This window comes from Cydia amplana, chromosome 4 (genome assembly GCF_948474715.1).
Source record: "Cydia amplana chromosome 4, ilCydAmpl1.1, whole genome shotgun sequence".
In the NCBI taxonomy this organism is placed as follows: Eukaryota; Metazoa; Arthropoda; class Insecta; order Lepidoptera; family Tortricidae; genus Cydia; species Cydia amplana.
Window position 1 is genome coordinate 16,088,947 of NC_086072.1, and position 22,477 is coordinate 16,111,423.

A 22,477-nucleotide genomic window follows, 5' to 3' on the forward strand; every position below is an offset into this window, starting at 1 on the left:
ATTGGATAAGGGGATTGCTCTTCTAGTTTCTGAAACAAAATAAAAAGATAAGCTTTACGTATAGTTAGTTAGGTAATTAGTTACCGAGGAACGATATTCGTGACTTACTTTAACATAAATAGGCTTTATATTTTCTTCGTTTTTAGGTTCTTCAATCGTAGTAGTATTAGTCTCACCAGCCAATACCATCAAAAGTGGAAAATCCTTTGCTGTTCTTGATACTTTATCATTAACGTTAGAAGTTGGTGATAGCACTGGCGCAATAAGTAATATCTTTTCATTTTCTCCGTCAATGACTGCTACACTTAACAGAAACACTAACGCTGTGATGATTTTAGATGTATATTTCATCGTGTCTTATATGGAATGTTTTAGGATACATCGGTTCCGTATTTATAAGGTTTGTTCAATGACACCAGGGTTCATATCGTGACGGGTTAGGCATGAGTGATCTAATGCATGCATTAAGCAGGTAATGTTGTCAGGAGCGATCGTGAAACATAATTTAATAAGATCTTGTGTTTAGGTCCATTAGTGCAGCGATTGTCAATCAAAATGGGCCTTTCATAAAAACTAAATCGATATAAAAATTAGGTAACGAAACTGTCCAATTGTCTATGTAATCCTTCATATTTTCCATTTTCCATTTACCTCTTGCAATATAATAATATAATCGAATGTAATTAAGTATTTATCAAATATACCAAATGTAAAATAATAATAATACCATTATGTATTGACCTATAACTGTATGTTATGAATAATGAATTTCATTTCAATTTTATTTCACATACCTATGAGAATCGTTTATTCTTTTAAACAAATGTCCCATGAAAGTGGAATTTTATGTTAATTTAATATTAAACGATACTTTATTTAATTTGGGTCTTAGGTTAGGTTGTTTATAATATGAATATAAAAGTAAAATATAAAAACACTTACAAAACAATAAAAAGACATATAAACACATTATAAAAAACCTAACCTAGGGTGCCGCCGGCAGCGGGGCAACTGGGCAAGGCCCAAGCTACCGGTGGTCAGGGTTGCAGAGAAAGGAACCGGCGGACTATCCGCGCCGTGTCCAAGATCACCGCCTTCTGCATCTGACCCTTGATCCTCTCTCTCAAGATGTTGGTTGAGACTCTAAAAAAACGATACATTATTATTATCATATTAAATATATTAAAAAACGGGTCACTCACGTATTTTAAGTATATAATTAAGTATTTTCTTAATATATTTGATATGTCTTTGTCTCACGGAAGTTTTTTTTTTTTATTATTATTATCATTTACAAATATCTTACTAAACTAAATAAGAGTTAGGAGCTTCTAAAAATAATATGTTCGCAATTTTGTTTTCGTTTCTAACCCGTGTAATAGGTAATTAAATAATCTAAATAAAGTCTAAAAACGAAGGGGCATAACATAGCTATGGTTATTTTACTACCTACATCGAATTGTGTAAAAATATTTTCCTTAACGTCTATATTCAGGAATTTAGTAATAGAACATTATGATACAAGTGCGAAAAATAGGTAGGTAATTCGCAACGAGTTGCGATAAATTAAAACACGACCGAAGGGAGTGTTTGAAATCGACACCTTTCACAGTAGGTACATAATAGTAGGTACCGTAGGTACCGTAAAACACCCTAATCTCGCCTGTCAAGCCAAACATCGCCTAAATTAAAAATATTAAATTTTCTACTAAAATTGGTATCAAACGTGGCATATTTAACTACCATATCTATTGGGAAATTTATTTGTGGCAACACTGCTGTTACTTTTTTGCGTCTACCTTCAGCTTGTTCACTTTTAGAGTGTCTTAAAGAGTGTTAGGTGTGACAAAGATTTTTTTGCTCGTGAATACTTCTGTCTCCAGCGGCACATGTTTAACAGGTGAGTCAACAAAATACTTCAATCTATAATCGAAATTTAATGATCTTTCGCATGAAATAATTAGTTTTCACGTATCCCTCGTAATTAAAAAGTTATCTTGTAATATGTCACCTGAGAGGTCAAAACGCCATGTTCCTTCCAAATTTCGCCTACCCCTAGGGTTGTCACTTTAATGAAAAAAAAAATAGGAACTCGTTGCGTTTTTTTTTTGTATTTCAAAATGTGTACGTACTGTACAAAAACATGACAAAAAAACAATAAATAAAAGCAACTTAAAATTACAATTAAACTCAATACAAACTAAAAACTATTCTAAAATAAAGCTAAACTAAAATTAACCTAAATCTAAAAAAACGGTCAAGTGGGACTCGCCCATGAAGGGTTCCGTATTTAGGGGATTTATGACGCGGATTAAAAAAAACTACTTACTAGATCTCGTTCAAACCAATTTTCGGTGGAAGTTTGCATGGAAATGTACATCATATATATTTTTTAAGTTTTATCATTCTCTTATTTTAGAAGTTACAGGGGTGGGGGGGACACATTTTACCACTTTGGAAGTGTCTCTCGCGCAAACTATTCAGTTTAGAAAAAAATGGTATTAGAAACCTCAATATCATTTTTGAAGACCTATCCATAGATACCCCACACGTATGGGTTTGATGAAAAAAAATTTTTTTGAGTTTGAGTTATAAGTATGGGGAACCCCCAAAATTTATTGTTTTTTTTTTCTATTTTTTGTGTGAAAATCTTAATGCGGTTCACAGAATACGTCTACTGACCAAGTTTCAACAGTATACTTCTTATAGTTTCGGAAAAAAGTGGCTGTGACATACGGACGGACAGACGGACAGACAGACAAGACGAATCCATAACGGTCCTGGTTGACTAATTTCAGAATGGCCGATTCACGTGTTTATTGTGTTGTGTTCAGGTCATTCTGAAATTTTAACTGAGTCATGTCATGTGGTATTTTTGTTGACATTATTTTTTGAATACCTAAGGACCATGCGTTTGTAAATGGATTATACAAAGTTATTTTCTTGTGTCGTGGTATTTTACAAGATAACTTGAATCGTGATATAAAATATTTAGTTACTTATTGGGTCACTACAAACTACAAACCTTTATTTTCGATCATGCACACTCAGTTGCAAAATTGCATGGACACTTGATTAGTACACGCAATTATGCAGCTTGATTTATCTATTTTTCACCTAACGTAAGCGGGATTTTTGTTAAGTAAGTACTTAATTAATATTACTCTTTAAATACATTTTGTGGTTGATTTTGAAATGTTTTTTTTTTCTCATACCTATATGATTTATGACATGAAAACCAAAAACCCTCTTTAATTGCGACAGTTGGTTAAAAACATGATTTTTGACAACCCTGAACGATCGTAGTAATATGTATGAAAACACGCTGGATGTCTTCCTATTTTCGCCTATGATGAAAATATGTGCGTAATAGGACCTTAATAACACCGGCGTACGATTCAATATAAATTACGTCAATCATACAGAGGGTAGAACATAATTTTAATGGAATGTGCCTATGTTCAGTCATGTTTGATAGGGTAGGCGAAATTAGGCAAAAAGATGAAACTTCGCCTATTGTCTTTGAGCTCCTTTTTTAGGTATAATTATACATACAATTGGGTTATTTTTAAATTTAATTTACGTGTTATCATTATATATACCATTTAGATACTAGTGATGACACAATAAACATGTACCCTAAGAGGAAACTTCAAAAATATGTCAAAAAGTAGGCGAAAATAGGGTGTTTTACGGTATATAATATTGTTGTAGTTATATCTATATTTTTATGCATGACTGTATGTGTTCTGAGCAATAAATAAAATAATAATACTAATAACCATTGCGGGGCCCACTCAATGAGTTGGCGAGTCACCACCTGTCATTTACAATTCTGAGACTGATTGTCACGGCAGGTGTCCGCTAGTCTCTCCATAGCCCATTATCCAGTCTATCCAACTTTCAAATCTATAGCCCCTGACCTTAGTTCCCATCGCAGCTCAAAAGTGCTGCACTGCAATAGTCTTTGCACCTGGCGGGGACCATCTTCGGATGTATCACATTATGCGTTCGGGGATGGTATCCGCCATGTGTATCCCTTGCTTTTAGATTAAAGTGTCTTAAAAGGCCTCTGCGCTGTTGGCTTCAGCCCCACGTACGCCTCCCAAAGGTCCGGGACCCCATGGTCCCGTGATATGGAAAGATAGACAAATAATAATAATAATGTTGGCCCTTTACATTTTCGACACAGTTACGTAATGTGTTAATTATCACACTAGTAATTTGATTTGTTGCACCTACTTCCAAGCTAAAATAGTTAAAACACATTTTTAGGTAGGCAGTACTTACATACTAATATGTGGATAATAAAAACCACGCCATTTGATATTAGAATTTCCTCGTGCGAAACAGGATTCCTTAATGGACCGTAGGTAGGTAGTTCTGTAGAAAGCGACCAACTTCTTATTTTTGTCAAAGTGACTTACACCCTAACTCAGAGGCTTTGGTCGCTTTCTGCATTGATAAAAAATTAGAGTTGGTTGTTTTCTGCATAACCACGTTATGATACCTACTCGTATTTGTCTATATGGGATTCCTTTATTCAGTTAAGTTTTAAGACTGGTTTTCTTCATGGGCAGGTTTTTCAAGATGGCGTTTTTAATCGTTGGCAAGTTAACTGTCATCTCATTTGTATATAAATTGCTTATTATTAAATGTTTTTAGCGGTGGGACTGTTATTTTCATCTAAGTAAGAAAATATTAGGTATGTAGGTTCGTAAGGTGTTACTGAACCCTTACTTCATTTTTACCTCATCTCGTTATTTAGCAGTTAAAATCCATTTAGTGTTGCTGACATTTATTTGACACGCTTATTTTCTTATTTTATATTATTATTAAAATAATCTGTAGCGAATGTAAATAATGACCATATTATGTATAAATGAAAATAATGACCATAATTGACTATGCCTAGGAATAGTACCTATCAAAGTAGGAGTTTGTTATTCTATGGAGCGAAATCTCATTGTGAGGTACTTGCTGGTAATCATCAAGTAGGAGTAGAGGATACACAAAGAACTCATAAATGCGATGTGGCAACTCCCAACTGAAGTAGATATTCGCGCTTAGGTCGCTTATGTTTTTCTTCATCGTATTTGTACTTAAAATTGATTGATAAAGGCACAAGTGCCTGAGAGACGCCCCGTTTTGTTATGAATCACTATAGTTTGAAAGGCACAATAACGGAGAGGTGCTTATTATCTAGTATTGTCTCGGTAGGAGTGGTTGAGGGAATTCCACTGAATCGATGTGTCATCTGCATCTACGATCACTACGATACAAACCTTCAGATGTAATACATAATAGCCTGTAAGGTTATTATTGTCTTAAGATATTTATACTTGTAAATAATAATGTAGTAGATACCTAAAGTAAAGTACTTACTTCAAGTTACCTATGTAAGGAATAGCGGTGTCTCCCAACACAAGCATTTATTTTGCTTACAGGGAGGCTCCATCCCTTTGATCATCTGTACGTGTTTTTGTTGAATAAAAAATTTTGAATTTGAATAATCCTTTGCCATCGGATCTCGGAGACGTCCGTATTTGTCATGCTTCTTCAGTCAACCCCAGTACTTTTTGTACGGAGACTAACCGAAATAGCACAACACGTTAGTGCGTTTCCGTGGAAATACGATGGTAGGATTAATTACTTAAATTAATATTTAAGGACGCTTAAATATTAAGTGTTAATAAATTTTCTATTAGAGATAGGTTTATTTACAAACAAAAGTAGGAACTAGGTAGGTATTCTAATATTATTAGGCTGCAATGCAAACTTCATTAGGTACCATAAAATAACATTTTATGACCTCTGATATTTAAATACATAAAATATATTCAGGACGGCATGTTTGTATTTGTAGCATATAGAGTCACAGTTGAAACACAATATGATATCATGTGTTGTGATACATATATTAGGTAATTGAAAACAAACAATTTTACGTTACTTCTAATTTCAATATTAACTTCCTATATTCTTACCCTTAAAATGAGTATTCAACATTTTATTTTACTAAGTATATCGCACACATGATTAGATTTCAAAATTTTATATGGTCCGACCATTTTTCTCTATTTTGTGGACATACATACATATAGGTAGCTAAACGTTGAAAATCATCTATGGAAGGTTTGTCTGGAAGGAGCGGGCTCCTTAGTGATAAGACTACCTATAATACCTATATGTATTATGTCCTGTTGGATTTTCTATAGTACCTAGTGTATTATTTTTATTGAAGTGTGCAATAAAGATGTGATGTACTTAACATAGGTGTTTGTATTGTAATTTTTAGTTTTAGGTACTTAACTACTTACTAACATATCTTCGAGTTTAATTGCTTTGGAACATCATTTGTATAAAACAACTTATTATATAATAAATGAGTTTGTTGTAATAAGTTCTGATTAAAATGAGATAAGTATAACCGGATGAACAGCACTGCGACAAAAACTTGTTTATACATATAAATAGTTTATGAGATGAGTCGTGGTATTTTACTTGCCAAATATATCTGTAAATAATATAAAAAAAATTGATGCTAATTTACATAAAAGCCGTTTTTTATGGGGTTCCCTGATAATATGGGCGCCTGCAGAACCAGAGCTGACACAATATTTTTGTGCTGACTTTTCTATCTTTTTATGATCACAGACCAGCTATCATGGTCGCATTTTTATCACCTGTCATGCTATGCGTCACTTTCGCACTTACCTATTTGTTAGAACGAGATAGCCATGGTGACAAATGATAAAGAGCCGGCGATCTTAGCCCTACAGATGTACCTACCTATCTGTGGATAGATTTCCGGTGGTCACATGTTTATTCCTAAATATTCTTACACAAATAAGCTCGCGGTGGCAGAACTCAAAATAACTCAAATCTGAACCCTGGATCAAAATTTTCGCAACCAGGGCCATAATATTCATATTCATACCTAAGTATGGTAAATCAGCCGTGGTGTGAACTGCGGACACATTTGACTCCCCACTGGTAGGAAGTTAATAGGATATTAGGGTGTAAAAAAAACAACTAACAATTTTTTGGTTCTTTATTCTAATACTTTGTTCAAAAATTGAAGAAATTTAGCAGCTATCCCAATATTCTAACTAATCTGAAACAACACATAAAGGTAAGTAATTATATTATCCTTGCAAATAAAATAATACATTTGCTTGCGAACCATTTGTTGGTGTGAAATTACTATTTTAGTTGTACTTATTTTGAATATCTGCCAATTTATTATATCATTTACCACTTTTCAGTGATAATTATCTTGAATGTTTATATTGAAGTGAGTGTTTTGTAATAGGTAGGTTACAAAACTAACCAACTAAACCATTTTATTTTTACTAAGTATTCCTAGGGGAAGAATTTCTAAAGTAGGTTAATAACTAACTTTCAAAACACACCTTTGGGAATAAATCAAATAATTTCAAACAAGTATATATATTGTGTTTCCGGCCTTCACCACTTCGGCTTCGTCACTTTTTCTTTAATATACCTATGACATCTATTTCAGTTTATAACTTTCAAAATTTAAACGCTACTTTTCAGTATCTGTAATTAGTTCGCCAAAAATATTCAAAATCAACTAAAAATCATCATAGGTACCTATTTAGGTGGTAGTAGATCTCTAGCCGGCTGTTCTATTACAGTCTTCGCGGGTGCGACAATTTCGTGCTTTTGAAAGAAACCCCTTCCTAAACTCGATGACGCTTGGTTTCCATTTGTTATCTGAGCCGTCGGTGACGCCGCTACCGACTGAGCTGAGTTCAACGGTCGTACAATATGGCCAAATGTAGTTTTCACTTCCAGACTTTTTAATCCCCGAGTCTGTGTAGTTGGTTGTCCGGCAAATGGACGTGATGTAGTGCTTGCAAATCTTAAATTCACTTCTGGTGCCTTAGATATCAGAGGCGCCGTATTAAATTTACCAAATTTAGAATTATCTGGAACACTTTGACCCGGCAGAGGGAATATTTGAATAGCGTTAACACAACACACCACACAAAACAATGTTAATATTTTCATTTTTAACGTCGGCTCACAGTAATTCGATGCGAATGAATATTCTGTAAACTGATGAAGTTGAATGGCGGGTTCCCATCTTATATAAACTCTGTCATGTGATTTCCATATACGAGTGCCCAGTTTACCCTGAACCGATAATTTGCCAATAAACTTCTGGGCGACACCGAATCGAAGGACAAAGTTGATTCAAAATACATATGTAGGAACTACTTAACATTCGGCCCAGAACTCTGTTAACATTTTCATTTCATCAAATCTCTTATGAAGTGGATAATAAACGTTTTACTTAACTAATAATGAGAAAGCTCTGAGCCCGTACCACGACTCACTGACAGTGTCAAAACTGACATACCTATACGCTATCGAGAACGTAATTTACTTTCTATCATCTCGTTGTTCGCACTAAATATGCGAGTACAAGCGAGATGTATGGAAAGTAAATTACGTTCTCGATGGCGTTTATGTCAGTGCCAAACTGATGGTAGCCGTACTGTACATATATATGTATGATATATATAATATATTTTGGATTATCCATAAGACTTTCTCGTACATAAAAGTAAAGCTTGCTTTTAAGTACAGGTAACAATATGTAGACGTTTTCAGTACTTAATGATTTTGAATTTGCCTTTGAATTTGAAACCTTCGCAACACTCGAGATTCTAGTTTTTGACTAAGTAATTCGATATAATTCGCTTGCTCGAGACTCGGGCCTTAATAGAGCACGAGAGATTTTAAGAACTTTACCTCCATAAATCAAGATTTTTCTTAATTTTTTGTTCATTTACATCAACCTGCATTATGGTAAAAAATAACTACCGATTACTCTTTGATAGTCCAAGTTCATTGAGTTGATATAAACTGACTTTGGTTACTTTAAGCCATTTGTAATCATAAACAGTTTTCGATGGGGCTTATCGTGAATAATTGGGAATTCCTCCTTGACAACTTGCATTGTATTTTTATTGCATTGCGTAATGCCAGCGCAGGCGCAACCGTGGCGTCTTAAACAAGGATGTGTGTGACAGTAAGATAAAAAACCATCATCTTCGTATTCCCAAATACTGATAATAACGATTATAAAAGGTCAGTGTATACGTAACGGTCGTAACGATATTTTTGTCGACCCAGGCCGCGCCGCGTAGCCAATATAACATGTCAATCGCTTACGCTCCGTACGTAGTCTGTAGCCATCTAAACGCAACTGTCACTGTCGCACTAATATGGAAGAGTGATAGAGAGACACAAAGCGATTCGATGGCGAAGCGCAAGCGATTGTCACCTTGGCTAGGCCGACTGGACATTACCTGGAAATAATAAAATGTTCGTTTGCCAATCAGCCATTTTGTTTGAACTTAAGCTTGTACAAAATCTGTACAAGTATAAGATTAAATGCAGCAAATGGAGCACAATATATTCAGCCCGCTCCGGACCAAGATAAACATTAAGTGGGCCATTTTATTTAAAATTGTCCCCTACACTTTTTTTTTTAATTTGTGAATTTATATGTTATTTCTACTCAGAATCACGAGCTCTTTCTATCCTAATAGGAGAAAAAAGTGTCCTAAGGTTTTTTTTCCCATTCCGTTACCATTTTTTCATAGACTTTGTATGGCGGTTTCGGAATGGAAGGATCGAAAAATGTATGGAAACCTTGGGACACTTTTTTCTCCTATTAGGATCAAAAGAGCTCTTGATTCTGAGTAGAAATAACAAAAAAAAACCCAATTTTGAAAGAAAGTGTAGGGGACAACTTTAAATAAAATGGCCCAAGTAGGTATGATTATTTCATGCAAGTGGTGTCTTATCTTGTCTCAATGATTCTCGCACTCCACCCAAACTAACTTAACCCCGTATTTATTTTTTATAAATACATATTATATTGTATCGATTCACAAAACCATCACTCAACCCTACAATAAATAAGTTTTTGGCAAATGGCTTTTATCGCTGAGTGTACTTTTAGTACCGCAGGCACCTAAATACCTATTCATCGAGAATTCAAAGAACAGTAAGAACCCGAAACACAATTAGGTTGCGTTGTTTCAGCACAGAGTTCCTATGGCCACCTCCTGTCTCCATCTCAAGCTCGGTGGTACCATAATATTGCATTGTCACCCGACTTACATATGTATGCAAATTTTCAGCTCAATCGGAAATCGGGAAATAGATCAAATTTAGCTTCCAAGATTTGACCCACACTAACATACACACACGTTACCTATAAATAAAAGCTTGCAAAATCACGCATGTACTGACTTTCCCTAATGCCTGCAACTGTAACGCTATTCAGAAATTTCAGAACAACTTGTTCCTACCTCCTATCTGGTTCCCCGCGACAGCCGAAGCTTAGTGCGGAGACCCCTGACATATTCTGTATTTTTTGAAATAAACAAAACAAGTTTTATCGTTTAAAAAAATACAAGTTTAAATCTTTAGGGTCTTGCAGTGTGTAACGCCTGTTAAAATTGGATAGTCGCAAAATTAACGCACCATCGAAAATCAGGCGTTCTTGCTTTTATAGTATAAATAGTTTAGTTTCAATTTTATGTTTTTATAGTTCTAGTTTTTAATTACTTTAGTTAATTAAATAAAAAATAAAAAATAAAGCATAGCCGCCTCGTCGTCGAACGGCTTACGCCTGGGTCACAACGGAAGAACAGCGCTGGCTTTGCCAGCTACATGCTGAGTTGTGACCCTTTTATGGCATTTTGCTCTAAATGTTATATTTGTCATCAACATGTTTTTGTCATCTGTATTTGTTTGTCATAAAATGTATTTTCTTTCTTTCTAAAAATGTTACTTGTGGTAGTTGTAATATTGAATAGGTTCTTGAAGTGTCATTTTAGTTGCATAGTCCTCTTGACATTTAAAGACAAGAATTTAAAGACTTTTACATACAAATATTTCCTCAATAAATACAAAGCTACGTAACTCCGTGTCATATTTCTCTATTCTTCCATATAATATATATATATGTATGTGTATTATATAACAAATAATATATATAGCTACTTACATAATTATAAATCCAGTATACGTATATAGTATGTTATATACGAACATAGAAAAAAAATAAAAATAAAAAAAAATATAGCCAGTAATGCATGTTTAATTAAGCATTTTTCGTTGACTAAGTAAATTTTATATTAGGTATAGGAAATTTATTTATCCGATCGCTCTCTAAACTTGTGTCACATATATTGTAACTAGCCCTAGCACAGGCCCCGGTCTTTTTGGGCTGTTACTGCACACTATGTCTTTAAACGCTGGCTTCAATTAAAATGTATAATTAGATATAGTGAAAAGTTTGCTGTACATATTTAATGAATAAACGAATAAACATTGTAAGTGACTCGTGGTACGGGTACTGATCGGAATTCGCAATTATTATATAGTTTAATAGGATTCACTTTAGCCAAATAAAAACGAAAGTAAGAACAACAAATCTTTATTGGTTCTGTATAATTTGAAGCCTTAATTTTATTATCATAATATGTTTGGTGGAAACATTTAGCAGAATTTGTATCCTTATATTAGTTTTAGCATAATTTAACAAAATTACGCTTTTTTCATTTCGAACTTGATTGTGTTAAATAGAACTTATCGAACGAGCGAGCGAAGCGAAGCGAAGTTCTTACATTCAACTTTGAACACGCGGCTGGCTAGCGGCACGTCCCGGCATTTCGATGTTTTTAAGCTGAACTGTCAGAAGATAGTTTGATACACAATAACTTAAGTAAATTTGTTGTAATTTAAATGAAATTGGGTAAACGTGTAGTCGAGGGCATTATATTTTAGTCATTAAATTATGATCAGGCTCGATCAAAGGGTTATTGAGCTAGAAGAGCTTAGAAGGCCAAAAAGCTGTTTGTGAGGTGTCTTGCTATTCTGGTCATTTTATTTGCAAGAAAGTATGGTCGAGTTTGGTATCAAATGAAAGTGCTCGGCTTACACTTTTATAATATCGTTTTTAAATTTACCATTTTGAAATAGTTAGCAAGATAAAATAAAATAAAATAAACATAATATAGGTATTTGACATTTGACAGGAAATATTTCGGCTTACCACAGATACAGTATCAGTTAAGGGCTCCACAGATCTTGCAAAAAATCGTAAGCGGTTTTCAATCCTTTGACGACTGCATTCAATTGATATTTTTGGCGAACCGCGAGTTCTCAGTTCGGGGCGAACTACTAGTACTAAATAAATAATAAGTAACAATTTCTTACAACATTATTGTACATAGCTAGCTACCTTACATAGAGTTACAAACTCTCCTATTTATATACAAAATCTTCATCTTAATCTACACAAGTAGAGAGCTAAATATAAAGTATGCTTTGGGAAATGAACAAATTCTGGTACGATATAAGTTTAACCACTACAAGCTTAAATCTTTTACGAGCGTTTTTATCCTTTTGAGCTACACAAAAAATGCAAATTTAGTTAAGTACCTACAATAATATTAATTACTGAGACAAATATATAAATATGCCATTAAAATACTCAGCAAAACCGCTCGCTGTGATGTGGCAATAAGTGTTAACTCTAGCATGCTGCATTTCAAAATTCACGATATTTCAAAACATTTATGTATTCTCTTGAAACTAATTCCTAAGCATATTTATTCACTGGAAGATGACAATTATGTTTAACCGTTAAAACATGTTGCAACACTATTGACTGAGGTATATATTGCAGATTTTGCGTGAACTTTGATGTGGACTAGTGAAGTTTGTAACACTGGTTTTCCCATAAAAAATGCCGACAGTCTTACACATACCGCCTAGCCACTAGGCAAAGCCTGTACTATGTGCACAAGGCGACGATATACATAAATAAATACCTAGTACATAATAATCAGTTATATACATACATAATAACCACCATACGCTCGTGGACGAAGTTTGTTAGATATTTTATTCTCATTCTCATGCTCACGGCCCTATTCGAACTTTAAGATACGTCAGTTAATAGATCTAGAAAAGATATGGATTAGATATGTCAGTGTCAAAAGTGACGTTTTTAGGGTTCCGTAGCCAAATGGCAAAAAACGGAACCCTTGTAGATTCGTCATGTCTGTCTGTCTGTCTGTCTGTCCGTCCGTATGTCACAGCCACTTTTCTCCGAAACTATAAGAACTATACTATTGAAACTTGGTAAGTAGATGTATTCTGTGAACCGCATTAAGATTTTCACACAAAAATAGAAAAAAAAAAAACAATAAATTTTGGGGGTTCCCCATACTTAGAACTGAAACTCAAAAAAAATTTTTTCATCAAACCCATACGTGTGGGGTATCTATCGATAGGTCTTCAAAAATGATATTGAGGTTTCTAATATCATTTTTTTTCTAAACTGAATAGTTTGCGCGAGAGACACTTCCAAAGTGGTAAAATGTGTGTCCCCCCCCCCTGTAACTTCTAAAATAAGAGAATGATAAAACTAAAAAAATATATGATGTACATTACCATGCAAACTTCCACCGAAAATTGGTTTGAACGAGATCTAGTAAGTAGTTTTTTTTAATACGTCATAAATCGCCTAAATACGGAACCCTTCATGGGCGAGTCCGACTCGCACTTGGCCGCTATTTTTGATTGAAGAAATGTCACATTTGACACTGACATATCTAATCCATATCTTTTCTAGATCTATTGACGTATCTTAAAGTTCGAATTGGGCCGTACGTGTCCCGCAATGTGTTAATTTCCTATATAGGAATTATCAGAACACAACAAACGTAAGGGACTATTGACATATCTTGACGATGCAGGAGAGCATTACATCATACCCACGTTTATATAGATCTTTATAAAATTTATCATTATGTAAGGATGTGTTAAAACTTCTTGCCAAGTTTATGCGAGCGTTCCTATAATTATGAGGACTATATGGTATTTAAATATCTCAGCTTGCATAAACTTGGCAAGATCTTCGTCTTTAAATGCTAACTATTTGTGTTTAAGTGTTAGAGACCAGAACTGCTAGAAAATCGTCGCTATCGGTATTCAGAGGCCTCGATTTTCTAAAGCTGGCAGCGCTTATGCCTTTGCCTCTCCCATTTCTGCCAATAAATTCTGGGAAGGGGAAATCGGGGATCCCTCGGTGCCTCACGTCCAATAGACCCTCGCCAAAGGTTGCCTGGAATAAAAACAAACAAGTTTATTTTATGAACACATACAGGAATAAAATAAATTCAACAAATAACGTTACTTCTAATATATACCTACTACTGCACATAAATTAATGATTAAAAAAATATTTGTGAGGCATGGAGATAATTCCTCTACTAAGATATTATGTGAGATCTGTCTACATAACGCTAAATGTTTCATCACATTTACCTACTGTAAATTTCATATATATCACACGTGTGTACTCAAAGACAGGCGTGAACAATGTTTAAATTATAGCTGTTTAATGTAGCCAAGCTGAGCAATGTAATGAATAATCGTGATGTTTAAATATAAGTACTTATGATACACAATGATTACGGAGTGTTTAAGACGTTATGTAGACAGTAAGGGCCGGTACAGACAGACTGCAACTTGTATGTGAGTCAGCGTGCAGTTTCCATACAAATTGCAGTCGGGTTGCAGTCCGTCTGTATCGGCCCTTAGTTAGTAGTAAAATACGTGCGTGACCCGTTTTTAATATATTTAATATGTCTGTGTCTCACGGAAGTTTTGTTATTAAAATCGGCCCTTAGTTCTTCACTGAAAACAAAAGGGCAATGCTAACAGTGCATATAATATCAATGTATTGCTAAAATTTTGTTTAACCAACACACCTATAATTTAGTATTGTAGATATTCTCTGAGAGATGTTTTCCTACAAATAGTATAATAGGTACAGTATATCTACAGACAAGGTAATTTTTTTTAAAGGGAAAATTTTTAGCGTCTGTTATTTGACTCCAAATTGTTTGCGAACTATTTTTCTGCAGAACTATAATTATAACGATTATATGGCAACAGTTATACGTAGGTAATACGATATTACATAAAACCGGATGGTGTCAGGAGGTTTGGCTACGTCTAACCAGTCTTATAAAGACTGATCTGGCTGCCAAATTGCTTGACCTCTGGGTACAGTACAAACGTACACAATGAAGACCAGGTTCTTACCTACCCCTTAAAAAGCCTAAGAATTACCTACTCACCTACATACCGTTTAAGTACAATTATGCAGAGTGAAATGAAATGTCATCACGAGGTGCATAAATATCCACTCAAATAGCCACATCATGACATTTTATGTATGTAAATAAATCCTACAACTCGAATAATGTATGATTTCGAAACGTATTTGGTTTTATATAAAGTGCACGAATGACTATTTAATATTCAGTGTGGTAGGATAATTAATGTAGGTTCCGAAAAGTCCGAAAACCATAAAATAGAGAATCGTGTCCGGCACCAGCTGACCGCCGCCGTGCCTCGTGCGATGTAGAATGTTGCAAAATGGCAAGCCAGTGGACCACCACTTGTGTAAGTAGGTGCTGAACGTTGGCAATAAATATATATCGTACAAAAGATCCGTCTAAATAAATAAGTAATACACGAAGTCATAAGGTATCATACCTATAGTTTAGAATAGAACGCCTTGTTCATTGTTTGTTCCAGCATTTCCTATTGCTAAGTAGTTTCCCAGTTTTTACACTTAGCCAGTATTTTTTATGTTTAGAAATTATTGGTCAGGATTCTATTAAGTAGATGCAAGTCACAGAGAAATGGTCTACGTGGTGTCCTCGCCTTTTAAGCGAAGAGGAAAACCTTAGTCGGATTTAACCACTCGTAATTGCTACTGCTACTACCATTGAGGTACCTACTGGCGTCGGTCAGACCTCGACCACCTATGTGTTAACTAAAATACACTAGGTACGCATCACGGAATATATTAATTGTATTCTGTGATTTCTGTGAAAATAATATATTTTCAAAGGCTGATGAGTTATGATTTAAATACGTAGCAATATTTTCACTTTTGCTTCCAAAACAGCCTGTTAATGTACAGTTTTTGGAGATTGTCTTGTATTTAAATTTCTTAACAAACACAAAACTATTATTTTTTTAATACAGACTTATTGGTTATAATGTAAAACGAACATATAATTTAAAGCGTGACATCGCTGATTTACATATTTTAAATTATTAATCTTATTATACATAAACTTTAACGGGTTTTGATCCTTCATGCTCCGTTATTTTGAACGTTCGTGGTGTTAAGAATCTACCTACGATCAGAACTTTAAGAACTATGTAGTATTAAGGTATAAGATATTTAAAATAAGTAGGTACCTCTATACTTAAGCTCATACAGAAAAAATATTTGAGTCCGTTATGTACACAGGTGAATGTTGAAGTCATAGCTATTTTCAGCGTTTCTTCTAGAGAGTTTTACGGTCAGAAATACTTGAAATTATCCATACAAGTATAAAGCTTATGTATACCTCCATAAAAAAAATGTCTTTATTATCTTTTGATATAATGTCTTTTGTTAGGAAAAAATTAGCACGCATATATTATTTAAATTAGCTATTCGTATGCGTCAATTTTGTCATATTACATTTACATTCAGATGGGACTCTATGGTGATTAAACGACATTACAATAATCAGATCGTTAGCGGCGATGGCCAGTGATGGCGACTGGCGACTGGTTCCGTCATCGTGGGAATGATAATGAAATCATCACTAATTTACGATAATGTAATTAAAGATATATATCTCCGCCAACATAATGATGATTAGGATAATTAATCAAGATTGTCATTGATGCGCTGAATGTCGCGCGCGGTTAAATACTCTATTTCAGTTTTCGTATCTAAGCGTATACAAAAACTATCATCTTTTTAGGGTTCCGTAGCCAAATGGCAAAAAACGGAACCCTTATAGATTCGTCATGTCTGTCTGTCTGTCTGTCTGTCCGTCCGTATGTCACAGCCACTTTTCTCCGAAACTATAAGAACTATACTGTTGAAACTTGGTAAGTAGATGTATTCTGTGAACCGCATTAAGATTTTCACACAAAAATAGAAAAAAAAAACAATAAATTTTTGGGGTTCCCCATACTTCGAACTGAAAATCAAATTTTTTTTTTTCATCAAACCCATACGTGTGGGGTATCTATGGATAGGTCTTCAAAAATGATATTGAGGTTTCTAATATCATTTTTTTCTAAACTGAATAGTTTGCGCGAGAGACACTTCCAAAGTGGTAAAATGTGTGTCCCCCCCCTGTAACTTCTAAAATAAGAGAATGATAAAACTAAAAAAAATATATGATGTAGATTACCATGTAAACTTCCACCGAAAATTGGTTTGAGCGAGATCTAGTAAGTAGTTTTTTTTTATACGTCATAAATCGCCTAAATACGGAACCCTTCATGGGCGAGTCCGACTCGCACTTGGCCGCTTTTTTAAGATAATACATAGCTAATTATACCTACCCGATGCATAATTGTATGATGAAATTGTCATGAAATGATAACCTACCTACATTGTGTTTATTGCGAGAGCTAAGTGCTTTATTCGGTTGAGCAAGCAGTCAATGAAGCCTATGCTATAATTTTTTGTTTCATATATCTTTCGCATGTATAGTTTGTAGCTTTCTAGTAGCGCCCGAAGGCTTATCCTATTGTCTATTGTTCAGTAAAACCGCACGTGATCTAGATAGTTCTTATCTCTGGGAAAACGCTAATTATTGAGATTATATATGTTTTCCGAGAAAAGCTCGGTCTCCCAGATATTGTCGTATTATATGAGCAATGAATCTTTCGAATCATTATGGCAAGTGAAGTTGTAGTTTATTGTAGCAAATCAGGTACGTATTGTTGTAGTTGTGGTCGTCCTACTGTCCTACTAAATCTGAGGTGACAGGCTACAACAGCTACTTTGTAGCTCGCTTTTGAGCATCGGTCATCCAGAGTTACTTCATTAAAGTCTTTAATCTATGATCAATAGCCGCAACCCACCAAATCAATCTTTGATAGACCACTGAAACGTGACGTTACCTCATGAGGTTGGAATCCGCCCAGGGAGTTTAGGCCGTTGAACCCAAAGGCTTGCGAGGCGCTCTGACTGCCGGAGCCGCTGTGGCCGCCGTGGCCGCCGTGGCCGCCGTGGCCGCCGTGGCCGCCGTGGCCGCCGAACGCTGAAGCCGATGACGCCGCGCCGGACAGGGAACCGCCGGAACCGCCGAACGAGGCCGCTTGGCTGCTGGCCTGACTGCCGCCGAAGCCGCTGGAAAGTAATGAATAATGTGTTACTGATTTGTAACAGTGCTCAATGCATATAATATCAAAGTTTACCAATGAGAAAGCTCGTACGAATGAGTTTATTGGAACTTATATACGCCATTTGATACATATTTACTAAAAAAACCGGCCAAGTGCGAGTCGGACTCGCGCACGGAGGGTTCCGCACCATCAACAAAAAATAGAGCAAAACAAGCAAAAAAACGGTCACCCATCCAAGTACTGACCCCGCCCGACGTTGCTTAACTTCAGTCAAAAATCACGTTTGTTGTATGGGAGCCCCACTTAAATCTTTATTTTATTCTGTTTTTAGTATTTGTTGTTATAGCGGCAACAGAAATACATCATCTGTGAAAATTTCAACTGTCTAGCTATCACGGTTCGTGAGATACAGCCTGGTGACAGACGGACGGACGGACGGACGGACGGACGGACAGCGGAGTCTTAGTAATAGGGTCCCGTTTTTACCCTTTGTGTACGGAACCCTAAAAAAGGAAAAGATCGCGAGGAAACCGGACTAGTCCCAATAAGGCCTATAGATTTTCCTCTGGGTTTGAAGATTAGATGGCAGTCGCCATTTGTTAGCCTAAATATGTACTTAAATATTAAGAGCCATTGTTAGACGGGATACCTAGGTACTTATTCAATTTGTTGGAATAAGTATTGGTGGTTTCTTGCGAAGAAGTTTTTTTAATATAACTAGTATAGGCACACTTAATTGCTTCCCTAAAAACAGGACAATTAAGAGACATGAAAGAAGCTAACAATAGATTGCCTAATTCGATTATAAAACATGGTATGCTATAGTTTCACATTATGTATCACAGTGAGTATGAAAGTTTAAACGTCTAACGCATAAGTTCCGGTGTCGGTTAACCATAAAATTTTTGACCATAATTAAGGTTCGTAGAGCGAGCAATATGGAATCATCTCTGACCGCAGTAACTGTATTAATAAGAACTAAAATAACTTTACCCTTCACGTGATATAACAGGTATAATATTATATATAAATACCTATTAAATATAGGTACCTTGGTATTAGAGATTTGGAATGGAAGTTTTCGTACCAGTGTATGGCATTAGCGATAAGAAGTTGGGATTAAGTTTAAATATGAAGCCCGTAGTTATAACCCATATATGTAATTAAAACATCTGTAATTATTTGCTGCTTTATATTGCTTACCTGAATAAATGATATAATTATTAAAATATATATATTTATTGTTAGATGTCGTTTCCTGATTCTTATATTTGAGTATTTTATTACAACGTTGAAAAACATACGTTGTTTACAATTTGATAAAAGTGCCAAAAGCGGTTGTTAAGATTTTGATTTACAAACAAATAAATTTGCAACATAAGTTACTAAATATAACTTGGGCTTGTGAATATGACTTGGATTTCAATATATGAATGTCGAAATCTTTGTAACGGTGATACAAAGTTATCGACTACATAGAGTCCAACACATAATAATAAAATTAAGCTGTAACTTGTGTGTCAGGCTCTAAAAATCCGCGGGCAGTGAGCCAAAATTTCTCAACTCAAGACATATTCGCGCAACGAGATGTATGTAACAGTTACATAGTTAGCTTAACGGTGTCGCACTACTTGACCGAACCAGCGTGCCTTGTCGGTACAGGTTTACGGGGACAGTTACAAAACATTACCAAGGTCTGGAGGTTCTTTCCACTCTTTAGGCAATAGATAAAAATAATTTAGGTGTGGTTTTATAAAATTTCGTTAAACTTTTTTAAGTAACTTTTTAATATAAAAATCATACAACCGCCGCCAAAAGAAAAGAAAAAAATGTACCTGGGTGACTAGTAGCTAAAATGCTACGAAAAGTCACGTGTCTATTTTCATAAATACATTATTTAGGCTCCAAATGGGGTTTTCAATCAACGATTGTCATTCCGGCTAGGCCTCCAGTTGTCCAGGTTGTTCCTGGTCATTACTGAAATAATGTTTAATCGAATAAAAGTAGACCGTTTCCAGTGTCAAGTCAGTCAGTCAAGTTCTTAAATAAGTCATTACGTTTGAATACTTAAACAACATGAAAACAAAACTATCCCAGACGCTTGGTCTCAATAATAAGATCGGTGTTTTTGCCTATGGACCGGGATTAAAGTGTAAACACAAAACAAAAATTCACACAAGAGTGAATACTTTATTAAGTAGAAGATTCTCCACCTTCAGATCATTCATTATTAGAAAGTAATTAGACACTCACCTGCCAAATCCATTAAATGAGGAGGCTTGGCTAGCTGAATGCGATGCACTAAACCCTTCGTTAAACCCGAACGAGAATGACTGGGACGCCGAGTGGCTGGAGCCGAGGCCGTTGGCGCTGCTGCTTATGCTAGCCGTCAGGCCACCATGCCCGGTGGGGGCGACGTTAAAACCACCACCGAATCCAAAGCGAGGCTTGACCGAATCAGATTGCACGTTTCTTCCCTTCGTCTCGTTGGGAAGCAGCGTGCTAGGGTCACGCTCCAAATGTTCTATATAAGGTAGAACAGGAGGTGTGATGACTGGCTCCAGTTTTTTCTCCCGCCGCCGCTCGTCCGGGAACACGAAACCGCTGGCCGGTGCAGCCGCGGCGCTGCCCAGCGCGACCGCCAGACACAAACACGAACAGATGAACTTCATGGTGTGTGATATTGGAGACAATATGTCCGACCAGCGATGTTTTCTTGTTTTAATAGGGTCGCGCGAGGTCAGCGGCGGAGTTGGCATGCGGCACGCGCCGTAGCCTTCAGAAAACCCACTGCGAGTTGCCCGCGCCGACATCCTGCCAGTACAGCATCCCCTCTACACACCGATGACTTCCATAAACCTCTTAGACCTTCTCCTTTTAGATTTAACGACGTTTTGTTTAGCAAATGTAGATAATAACATTCACCGACTGATAGAACGACGCGTAAGACATAATGTTATTGATGGGGAAATCCAGCCGTCCTCCTGATGGCAGGTTGTTTGGAATCTAGGCACGTAGGGACAGTTCGCACATTTACATATGTGACTAAGATTATGTCAATTATTTATGGAAGGAACTTCCTTCTATTTATTGTCCCGAATATGCATAGGTTAAAGCTTGTTCTGTATCATGATTACACATTCGCTACATGTTTAATTGCGATTTTAACAACTAATTACAGCAGCGAACGTGTTAATATATGATACCATTATATTAAACATAGCATTGTTTATAGGTAGGTATTTATGTTCAACTTTAATATAAAACTTCATCAAGTCTGAGTTCTCTTAAGTAGTAATTTTGAACGGTAAGAGTATTTTGGCAGTTTATTACGAGAGCTACAACTCCCGATACAGCATCTGATCAAGTGGGTTACGTCGGCCACTAGAAGGAGTCTAACTGCCTGGCAATCAATCCACATACATAATTAAAAACCAGGGTTGTGCTAGAGACGAAACATACATATAACTACAAACGAAATAATATAGGTAGACTAATTTTAAATAAATAGTCCTAGCTGTAGGTACGTCTTCTTCCTCCTCCGTCGTTCCCACATTATCATGACAGGATCGTGACTAATCCGACGAAGACTCTTGCTGACTTTTCTCCATCGGTTCCCGTCCTCTGTGCAAAGCCGTGCTGACCAACATCTCAAGGCTTGAGGTCCAATAAGATTATTATTCTGCCGTCAAATGGTAAAAACGTAGTTTTGAGAAAAACGCGTTTAAAGGTTTAAACAGTTCGGCCTTTGTAACACCTATTATTTATGAACTTATCATGTTGAAATTTAATCAATATATACCTAATAGTGGATTTTATATAGCCGTCTAGAGAAAACTTTATAAATTAGTGTATTTATTTAAATATTAGCTATAAAGTGTTTTGCCAATAGGATTCTACAAAAAATAACAAAGAAAACGTCTTAGCAAAATGCTGTAACTCCATAGTTACTTACATCATTTTGCCACAGTTATTTCCTAGTTGGATCGTTTTGGCTATTAGGTTATAACTCATAAACTGATTCATTGAAAAAAGAAAACACTGTAAGTGCAGTGCTTAAAATGGATATTATATAATTAAAAATAATGAAATTAACTACGTAATTGGATTTTTTTATTTTAAACTTTAATAAACGATATTACGATCATTTTCTCAGTCTCTTGCCGCATTTTGGCGTATTATATGCTGTTAATTT

At 35.5% G+C, this 22,477-nt stretch overlaps 2 protein-coding genes across 2 annotated transcripts in view; both read right to left on the reverse strand.

Annotated features, from left to right (window-relative positions):
* LOC134647317 (uncharacterized) overlaps nucleotides 1–22,477 on the reverse strand; it is a 72,501-nt gene extending 50,024 nt beyond the window's left edge. The window contains exon 1 of the mRNA XM_063501620.1: nucleotides 22,468–22,477. The gene's annotated coding sequence lies outside the window, so the exon portion shown is untranslated. The remainder of the gene's footprint in view (nucleotides 1–22,467) is intronic.
* Nucleotides 14,003–21,210, reverse strand: LOC134647654 (keratin, type I cytoskeletal 9-like). The gene is made up of 3 exons (XM_063502009.1): nucleotides 20,536–21,210; nucleotides 18,058–18,286; nucleotides 14,003–14,185 (listed from the first exon to the last, which is right to left on the reverse strand). Exons 1-3 carry the CDS (start codon nucleotides 21,093–21,095, stop codon nucleotides 14,006–14,008), a joined length of 969 nt encoding a protein of 322 aa, XP_063358079.1. The 5' UTR covers nucleotides 21,096–21,210; the 3' UTR covers nucleotides 14,003–14,005.